General features: G+C 35.4%; 1 protein-coding gene across 2 annotated transcripts; it reads right to left on the minus strand.

The window, feature by feature from the left end:
• Positions 1 to 877: 877 nt before the first annotated feature.
• On the minus strand, positions 878 to 8,272 carry LOC132621316 (sphingosine kinase 1-like). 2 transcript variants are annotated; one of them, XM_060335538.1, is made up of 10 exons: positions 7,807 to 8,272; positions 6,718 to 6,840; positions 6,511 to 6,615; positions 5,567 to 5,635; positions 5,174 to 5,260; positions 4,976 to 5,053; positions 4,774 to 4,844; positions 4,075 to 4,341; positions 1,726 to 1,848; positions 878 to 1,294 (listed from the first exon to the last, which is right to left on the minus strand). In XM_060335538.1, the coding sequence occupies exons 1-10, from the start codon at positions 8,120 to 8,122 to the stop codon at positions 1,094 to 1,096; spliced, it is 1,440 nt and encodes a 479-aa protein (XP_060191521.1). In that variant the 5' UTR covers positions 8,123 to 8,272; the 3' UTR covers positions 878 to 1,093. The 2 variants fall into 2 exon arrangements, with proteins under 2 accessions (XP_060191521.1, XP_060191522.1); XM_060335539.1 differs by lacking the exons at positions 6,718 to 6,840; positions 7,807 to 8,272 and having other exon boundaries at positions 5,567 to 5,642; positions 6,515 to 6,615.
• Between the last annotated feature and the right edge of the window lie 2,452 nt (positions 8,273 to 10,724).

Consider the following 10,724-nt stretch of genomic DNA (forward strand, 5'->3'; position numbering starts at 1 on the left):
TGCAAAAAGAGGAGTATTTGTTCGTTGCCACTAATCATGATTCGTGATTAGTCTTGAGTTAAAGTGCCAAAAGTGTTGCATATATAGATGGTCCATATGCAAGCATAATAAGGAACATGAATCATTTTTGTGAATTTTGATATGTTTTATTCTACCATTTGTCTCTTTATATCCCACCAACATAAAAAGTTCACGCACTACTAATAGAGCACGGACAGTTCTCCTTTTTTTTTTTTTTTTTTTCCTATAAAATAAGATGACTTAGAACTACAAACATCACTTCATGACAGAGACGTTACAATTAAACCATAATGAACCAGCATGAATAATTTTTTCCCCTATTATAAATTTATAATCAGTAATCCAATTTGACTTGTGACCGCACAGGTACTATTTATTCCCTTTAAAATTGCATGATTAAAATCTTGAAGTGCAGAATATTCGATACTTGTAAAAGAGGGAACGAACCAGTACACACCTCCACCACGTAAGGTGTGACTTCAATTATCACCATCCCATGTTTCCTGTTCCCTTTCCCTGATTTCCCAGTGTAATAGAAAAAAAAATAGTAACAAAAAAGAAATTGACGGTCTCACTGCCTCTGAGTCTATTTCTGACGCATGCAACCATGCAGAAAACGCCGTCTTTATTTGGTTAAATTATCCTTCTAATCAAATGAAAATTGACAAGGAGAGTCCTTCCAACCAGAACATGACATTCATGACCAGAGATGTTCCGCAACACAAAATCAAATAAGATAAGAACCAAAATTTCAGAAGCTGAAGGATCAATTATGGTGAATAGATGAAAATGACATACAAAGAGTGCACGCTAGCAAACAGCAGATCATTTAGCTTAGCTTTCTTCGCTCTCCACATGCTTAAATAAGATTTACTATTGATCAGATTCTCGACTATGCATTCAGGATAGAGAGAGGGGGAAAGGGGGTACAAGTAAGTCTCTGACAAATTAAAGCAACGCAGCTATGAAAAATACTGATATTCTTGTCCATCAATACTGCCATCACTCTATACAGAAACCACCAATCAGAACTAGTTTCTTTTTTCATAAAATAAATTGAATCACACAAAAGTTAAGAACTGATCATAGGCGAAAATATAGTAGCCAACCCTTGATCTACTTTAATATGGAGCTTGTCGTAGGTCATCAATGTCTTCTGATCACACTTGTAAGTTCCTCTACCTCTGGCAAGGACCTCACCGTCTACATCAATAATCCCTCCCTTGTTTGGGTCATCTGCTCGTGGACCAGGCTCTAAAGCAAAAGCCTTTACCTGTGGTTGTTTTAGATCAATGTGAAGCATTAGGTTAAATCCTAATCAATTCATGCAAGTCTCCAATTTCAGAAGTTGACTTACCAAAACAGGAATTTTTTTTCTAATTTTAACACATCAGATGTGAATATGCATGGGTTAAGGTTTGGGGATTGGGGGTATGGGTGCCAATGTGCAATTCAGCTGCTACAAAACCAAAACCTATTTGATCGAGGAATTACATAGTCTGATTGCACTGCTAGACAAGCAGGGAGACAAACAGACATTGGATTTAGAAACTTTCAAAATAATGAACAGGAAAATTTAGGTCTTATTATAATAGGCAACAGCAAAATCCATTCAATAGTTGTTCCAAAATAATTTTTGAAACAAAAACGATACAAGAACTTGCATAATGGAGCTGACTTGGAAAGCTACGACAATAAATCTACCTTCAAGTACAAGACATGTGGTGATCTAACATGACCTCCTTTGTTTAACTCGCTCATCAGCGTTACCAAGGATAACTTTGGGCAATCCTTCATCACAACCAAGTCCAAGTAACCATCTGAAAACTGCAGATGAGACAGAGAAGACGAAATAAGCATTCAAATATGTCAAACGCAGAATGGTTACAGTTGAAGTATCCACACTTAGAGCTTCTAAAGAGAAAACAAAATGGAAAGTAACAGCTTAGTATATGGATCTGCAAGTGTTGGGCCTTTTATAGTAGGGATTAGACTTGTTCCTTCAGCAATGGCACTGTAAATTTTATTTTTTTTTGGGTAATTAGCAATGGCACTGTAATGAAACCTTTTATTGCAGAAAAATCCTACAGATAAATGTGCTTATGTTTAGAAGAGAGTAAAAGAAGAAAACTACTTATATCAAGTGACTACCTGCAAGAGTCATAGTCTGAGCAAAGGATCTTCACCTCTAGAACATCATAAAATCATTTAGTCAGAAATGGCCCATGTCGTAGGAAATAAGGAGCCTACTTTTAGCATACAGAAAGAAAAATGCCTTCGCGATCAAGTCAAAACATTTATCTTTGACTCTATATTCAAAATGCGGCAAGCTAATCGATTGATAAACCCTTTTGCCTACTTATCACCCCCCACCCCCCACCCCCCCCCCCACCCCACCCCCCACCCACCCCACCCCCAAAAAAAAAAAAAAGGAGTGAAGATGCCCCAACAATTCAGTGGAAGCAGGAAACCTTAAGCATGTATCATATGCACATTCCAAAGCATCAGCATCAGTTTATACGTTTCTAAAGCTCCAAAATTAGTGGCTTTCCTGCACAGGTCGCTGACCAAGATCCAGAAAGGATAGTTACAGTTTTTTCTACTTACCTCGTGATAAATTCAAGATTCTTTATCCTCTTCAAGAGTAAAATGTCTATACCAGATTTTCGCACATGATTTCCTTACCTCTTTATCTAGAAAATCTAAAATCTGCTAGGCTAGAACACCAAGTTTGTATGCTTTTATAAAATGTTAAAGATAGCATGTGGAAAATTTTGAAAAAGTAGGATTAGCTTGAAAACTAGCTACTAAAAAGTAAAAACTGTAATTTTCTGAGCAGAAAAAGGTATCTTTTTGGCTAGCTAACCCAGGTAAAGAAATAAGGAAATCAAAACATAAGATTTGAAAAAGAAAATTCATACAACAAATCCTTTTTTTTCTTTTTTGATGACAGGGGAACTCGCAGCCGCTATCCTTCAGGTGCGCACAGGGTAAACCCCGCTACTGTGCAATAGCTCGCAAACCACACAGAAGAGATAAGCCGCACCAGGCAAGCCCCGTGAGATGAGCTCAACCCCATAAGGCAAATACCATACTTTTTGTAGGTAGAGGGTTTCAAACCTGAGACCTCCATTATGAAAGCCCTATGCTCAACCAACTAAGCCACCCTTGCTGGCATACAACAAATCTTTTTTTAATCAAATAAAGGTATTTTCATTCATAAACATGGCCAAACTAGCCGTATACAAGGGATAAACCAAAAAATAAAGCATCTACAAAATATTATTCTCTACAAACTCCGCCCAGTCATCTACACTACAAGGCACTTTCTGTTCACACCAAAAGAAAATAAGGGAGCAGAGACTACTCCTCAACTGAGAAAAACTCGACTCTACTCCGTCAAAAGCTCTCCTATTTCTCTCGCTCCAAACCACCCACATGAATGCAAGCAGATTAAAGCAAATGATTCATACACCAAATCATTTCTATGGTTTATAAAGATTTAACTCTTTTTCCTTAGTGAGAAAATGCATAAGAAAGCATTTGCTACTCTTACTTACCTTCCATTTTCTGTTCCACATAAATTCAAGAGCTAGACAAGTAAAGTGGACCTTCGCAATTATTGTTCAATTTATTCCTGACCAAGGATATCATCACTTTCTCCCTGGACGAAATAGAATTGAAAAGCTATGCTGCATTGTTCAGTGATTATTTTTCACGAGTATCACAAATCCAATCAAACAGAACAATAGTAAAAATAACTTTCGGATCAGAAGTTCAGAACCAGGAAGCCACTGGAAAAAATTTCGCATGAAAGACGCAGACGCACAGTTAAAAATCAGACATTTTAAAGCTAACTCCGGACCTCAAGTACTTAGAAATAAGCCCTAGAAGTTGTATATGTTCACAACAAAAAGAAAGATCTGCTCCAAATTTAAACAACGGATTGCAGAAGCTGTTCTATCGTGTATACTTTTAAAGTAGCACCAAGAGAAGTTAGATCAAGTTTAATGAAGGCACATTCACATGATGTCCAAAGAAACTCAAACCAACCTTGGCATCAGGTGCTGCCAGAACATCTTCACCTCCCCAAGGTACATTATGAAGCCAGACTGAGACAAAAGGCCCCTCAATCTTGCGGTTGAAACCCTTCATGTCAAGAGTGGGACCACAATAGCCATCTTGCATAACCCAATTCGAGTTAAGCTCATCATTTTCACCTCCGAGTTCATTTGGTTCTCCAAAATTTTCAAACCCTGGTGCAGCCACAAATTTAATACAGCCATAATACCTTCTGAGACGGAATATCCGCTGTATTGCCTGGACCAACAATAAAAAGCAAATGATGCTTTAATGGGTATAAATTAGCTTCCTTCTATATCTTAGAACCATTAATCATGTGATCAACTGAAGAGGCATTCAACTTTATCTTTTCTTTGTTTTTTTTTTTCTCCTGGGAAAAGAAAGGATGGAAGGGGGTTGGAAATGCCGAAATGGTGTCCATGAAGAACGGTTCAGTTACACAAAACACTGACCAAAATTTCTGGGTCAGTGAATCTCGAATATTGTAATGAGACCAAACCTTCCAAACAAAAAGGAGCAAGGAGCAAAAAGACAGAGAGAAACCAAGGAATGAAGTTCTACAGCAAGCAGAGAATTTGTAAATAAATCCAGTGAGAATATCTGGAGTTATAACTCTGACACTGAAATCTAAGAAAAATGCATATTAGAGGAAACAGATGTAGAACATACGTAAAAATCCATTCGAGCACTACCCATCCACCTATACTTCTCAGACTCTATATCTATATCAGCTATAAGACCTGAAAAACAAGGAGTCCTGTTAGATAGTTTAGTAACATATATCAGTTTGCAAAGAACCAAGCGCATAGCATTGCATTATATGAAACAAAACAGTGTCAAAACCACCAGACCCAATGTCAGGTATACATACCCCAAGCAAGCATCAGCACACTGAAATATCTTTTCTGCCCCTGTGAAACTGTAGCTACATCTAGTGATCTCTTGTGCCCTGCCATAGACCAAACATGCATAGATATAAAAAGCTTCTTTGGTTCAACAAGAATAGAAATTCAATTGAAACTCAGTTCAGGAATACACATTTTTGTTTAAAAGGATAGCAACAATTTACCTCTAATTACAGCAAGAGTTGCATTAAATGCAGTACAAGATTCACCAATAGAATCCAGAAGAGACTTTGCCATCCCATTTGAAGTGCCTGAATTAGCATACACAAAAATGCAATTATAAAACAGGGGCAGAAAGTATTTAACAAGGCTCCCTGTGCTAAAGTGTTTGTCAAAAGCTACAAACCAAACTACGTACATTGTACTGGAAGACATTAATCAACAGCTCATGAGCCAAAATCAGTAAGTTTCATAAACCAAAAGCTTTGAGCATCAAGTGGATCTCATGTGACAAAACCAAAATAATGTATCACACTCCACAATAAAACCTAATCAAATTTAACAAACCAACTTATTGTTTACTAAAGGCAAGCACTAGCAAAGAGAAGAAAATATACCTGCAGGTATTATTCCAAGAGGCATCTTTATTGCAGAACTCCAATCCTCCCTTTCAAGCAGTCCATTCACTACCTACTAAAAATTGTAAAACATGAAAGTGAGAGCATAAGAGTCACTTTTTTTTAATAAGGTGATAAGAGCATGAGGGTCACTGGTTGGTTATCATCCATTGATGACAATAAACAATAGCCAAAATTCTTAAAGATAGAGCCCTCGGGGCACAGGCCTCCTAGAACACGGGATTAGTGAAGAACAGAGATGTTGGTACCCTTGTTGTGGTTACTATCAATATCACAGCGGAGCAATTTTGAAGTTGTTCCAGGACTCAACTCTAAGCATTTCAAGTTTTCAACTACTTCAGTGCAATATCATGTGTCAACATAACTCTTTGACTTTTTCTCTTTTCCATCTCTCTCTCTCTATTTTTTTCTTTTTTTTTTTTTTTTTTTGGGGGGGGGTGGGGGTTCGATGGGAGGGTGAATAAACCTCTCTGCTTCTCTTTTTGAAGCACGAGAATAGGATAGCTACATATAAGCCCTCTAAAGTTTAGAAATAAATACTATCCATTTATTGTTTAATTGTTTTTCATTTCACCATGATGATATTTCTTGGCATTCAGCAATTCCTTTCAGCAGTTTCATGTTCGAAGGGAAACTAGGTAAAAGTCAGGAAGAACCACTGGTAAAGGAGTAAGTTTTACATACTAGCAATTATCCCGCTGTAGGTTCATCTTTGACATCTTTAAATCAGACTAATATATAAACTGAAATATCCTTACATAAGGAAAGCATAACGTGCCAGTCAACAAAGAAGTTTGGTATTCCATAATCAAGTATATGACAAAAGTAGTCGAACTGAATAATTGTTTGAGTTGGGCTATAGGAAAGGCAAACAACAATAGGTCAGAGAAAAGAGAACAAAAACAAAAGTAGACATGACCAACCTACCTCAACCATAATTCCATCACCACTGACACAAATAACTCCATCATATCCCAAAAGATCCAATGAATGAGCAACTTCCTTTGCATGTAACCGATATTTAGTTTCTGAGAGTGAAAGATTAAGAGTAACAGGCAAGATTAGTGACACAAAAAAATCATTGAACAACCATCAGCTACACGTGGATAAGAGTATTCAATATTGCAAACCTTGTAGTGTGTAGTGAATATTTGCATCATCGAGTAGGGGCTTTACATCGTCAAGAAATATCTTTGATGCAGATCCGTTTCCTCCATATGGATTCAGAAGTACGAAAAGTCTCTTAGGACGACCTATAATTCCATGATGTCAAGCATCCCATGTCATATATATACACCCAAGTAAACAACAACAACCAGACCAGAATAATGATGACAATAGCAATCCCCTTAACTATTTGTAGTTAAGAGCACAGAACACCATTTTAAGCAAGAAGCAACACAAGGCATGCCAGAAATCAAAAGGGCTCCTTACTTCCAAGTTAAAGCAACTTATCTACAGAGAACTGCTTAGGTTTAAAGGACAAGCAATCAAGAAGCACTCATTTGCTTTAACTTTTCTTCTCTGTTACATAATGAGTATATGCTGGTAGGATAAGTAATACTCATGTTTTATCACACACCAAACCAAGATTAAGACAAAATAAAATTATTTTATTTGTTAGCTTATTGAATTTCTGATGCTAAAGTATTCTAGTTACATATTACCAGAAAATCTTACATTTTCTTCAAATCAACATTTTTTTCTCACATAATTGCCACAGGTACCTTCTAACACGTATCATGCCCTTTCTATCAAGATAAATGTATCATAGAACAAAAAAAACAAGGACGAGGTTACTGGCGACAGAGATGACGACAATAACATCCTAAGAAGAACAAACCTAACCTAAAAAATCTTGCTAATTAAAACCGCCTGATATTATGAGGAAGTCTAAGCAATATACCTCAAACAAACGCACACCACCTAACAATCACACAGAGCAGTGTGATTTAATTAATAAGTTAAAATATTTAAAAGACAAACGAAAAAAAAAATTAGGTCAAAGAAGGACTCGTCTCACTCTCGAAAAGCGAAAAGTATCAATGTTTTTGGAATGGAGAGAGCAATTTAAAACGTGAATTAACGTGATCACACGATTCCTGTAGTTTTTAATAAAAGCGACAGTTCAAAAATCATTATGTAGTGCACATTAACTAATACTAGCATTCCTAAACATGATTACTCATTAACAAATGAAGTATGTCGTCGATAGTTACCAAGTGAATCAATCACTGTTTGGAGTTGTTGATTCCAAACCCTAAGAGAATCCTCAGATAACGTCTCAAAACTGAAACTCTTCCTCATCATAGTTCCTCCGTTACCGGCACAGCAAATTCCACCTCTACTCTCAATAACGGCGTTGATTTTGATCATCGAACCTTCGAGAGTAAAGCCGAGGACGTCTTTTTCAATTGATAAACACCGTTCAGGCCATCGTAGTATCCCTCCGGGAGTCAAAGTCAAGGGAACTACAATGCCGTTTATCTTAACCCGGTCCGATAGAACTGGAGCTCCGGCTTCGTTCGAGTCCATTGTTGGTGTGAAATAACAACTGGATGTTTTGTAAATAGCGTTGGTTGGTACTTAGGTAGTATAATTCTAAGGAATGTCGTCGCGTCACGTTTTATATCTTGATATACAGGAACGACAAATATTAATTGCTGCAACTTCAAGCTACTTACGTTTATGCCAAATTGAGACTGCTCTTCAATCTTCATACTATTTATGGTACTTCCTCTTACGGGTCTTACTTTTCTTTTACTCTTTTTTTAGAAGAAAAAGATATATTACTTTCTATATTTAATAGTAGCTCTTTAATTGAACTTCTTGATATAAAATAAAAAATAAAAAATTGGAGTCCTTATTTAAATTCCTGACTCCAGGTATGATCTTACTCCAACATTTCAGAAATTATGCGTGCTGTTGAATGCCAAAAATGTAATGGTGGAATGCTTTAGTTTGACATCAAGTCAAATGATACCATGTTATGTTACCATCTCTATTCGAAATACTTCCTTATTTTTTCCACAAGTCAGAATTATTAAATATTCATCAAGTTGGTGTTTGGTGTACAACTTTGTGGCAGTACTATATCGTTTAATCGTCTTATGAGACACGCATTTTTATGTTACGCCATTGGTCTGACTGTGTTCTTTTATAAAGCTACAGTTATACATAAAGATTTATACATTATATAATCGCCCACTAAAATAACAGTTAAAAAATATATATCTTTCATATATTAATGTATATGTACATTTTTGTACATAACCAATGATTTTTTTTTTTGTATATTTAATTAACGTTTGTAATTATTTTCAGAAGCTGCCAAATGTGTAACTTTCCACTATTATATGAGCCATACTGTGCTGTTTGAGGTAATTATTCGTCAAACGTCATACATGTTTCATCTTCGCATGCATGTGAATTTTGCACCCATGAAATGGTAGTAATGGTATTTACTTCCGTCTTGATCATAATTATAGTTTTTCTGTTGGTTTCAAATTTGATGTATTAGTAGGTTTTTTTTTATGGACAATAAGATGAATTGGAATTCTTAATTAATACTAGTATTTGTTGAGAGAACATGCGGAGCAATATTTATCTGGTTTTTTAAAAGAATAAAGAGGAGGAAAAGCAATATGGAGAAGGTAAATTAAAGTGAGCCTCTTGTAACTTTTTAGTATTTTATGGTCCTTCATAAAAGAGTGGATATTATTTTGAGACGATTTTTTTATTTTTTAAAAAAGATATAAGTAGGTCACTCTATCAAAATGGAGGTATTAGATATTGCGTCTGGTTATACATAAAACATGCAAGCAAATAAATATTAGGAGGTTGCTTCTCATCTATCTAAGACTTGGCGAATAAATTTATTTGATATTTGTGAATAATAACAAAAATCTCCGTAAAATTAATCAAGGTGTACATAAACTGGTTCGGACACTACGATCATATATATATATATATATATATATATATATATATATATAGACACGCCGCCAAGAGAAGAGGAGAGATGTTTATATTTAACATTATAACAAAAAACCGGTCCTTGTTTATTACTCCATCGTCCATTTCATTTATATATCTTATTTTTAAAAAAAAATTATTTAATTTTTTTTCTATATTTAGTAAATTTTGAATTTTGAATAGCTCTATTTTACCCTAATAAATCTTTTTTCATAGGAATGACACAACACACTTAATATTACAAAATTCAAACAATATTTTTTTATACTTTTAATTTAAGATAACAATATTGATGCATGAACTTAATCAAACATAACATTATTCGAAGTGTAAGCAGAAAATGATTGCGCGTGGGGATAGTGAGAGGGGCAACTTCTGCCAGGCTGCTAGTTAACTGGAATCGTATATAACTGACTAATAATTGCAAACACCCCCCACCCCCGTCTATATATTCCACGTCACATTTTTCGACACAATTGGATTGGAGGAGAAAAGGAATTTTTAGTCACAAAATCGAATGCAGTAATCACGTGGGTGGGATCCTATAATTATGATTAACTGTCGCTTAGTCATTAAACCAACGACCACGATCAATCCTTACCGCCGGCCACGCCTTATTTTATTCTTTCGATAAACATTTAGGCACTTAATTAATTGTACCCGCCAATACATTACCACTGCGATGCATGTGCTATCCTTTCTCCCTTTTTCATTTTTGTTTATTTTCTTTTTGCACAAATAAGAATTGAAGAATTCAATTTAATGGACTACGTTCGAAAGGAACATGAAACAGATGACCAAACTGGATCAAATTAGTTGTCTGCTATATATACATAGCTTTCTGAAGTTCGAGGAAGTGAACATGAAGAAAAGTAATACTTGCTCGTTTTAAAAGTTGTGGCTAGCTAAACACTAAATGACGTAACAGCGGGCTAATCGCCTGTTTAGCCAAGCTTCTAAAAATAACTTATTTTAAAAAGTACTTTTCAAAAAATTACTTTTGGCTAAAAACAGTTTGTGTTTGACCAATTAATTTAAAAAGTACTTTTGAGCAGCAATTAGTGTTTGGCCAAGTTTTAAAAAGTGCTTCTATGTGTATTTTTCTCAAAAGTACTTTTTAAAAAAGTGTTTTTGGGCAAAAGCTATTTTTTTTAGCTTATGA

This window comes from Lycium barbarum, chromosome 12 (genome assembly GCF_019175385.1).
Source record: "Lycium barbarum isolate Lr01 chromosome 12, ASM1917538v2, whole genome shotgun sequence".
Taxonomy (NCBI): Eukaryota; Viridiplantae; Streptophyta; class Magnoliopsida; order Solanales; family Solanaceae; genus Lycium; species Lycium barbarum.

Bases quoted from the DNA above. Each gene is read 5' to 3' on its own strand.
- LOC132621316 (XM_060335538.1), bottom strand. From the start codon at position 8,122: ATGGACTCGAACGAAGCCGGAGCTCCAGTTCTATCGGACCGGGTTAAG. The intron at 5,054-5,173 runs GTAAATTGTTGC...GGTCTATGGCAG, and splicing joins AACTCTTGCTGTAATTAGAG to GGCACAAGAGATCACTAGAT. The intron at 4,342-4,773 runs GTATGTTCTACA...TTGTTGGTCCAG, and splicing joins GTGCTCGAATGGATTTTTAC to GCAATACAGCGGATATTCCG.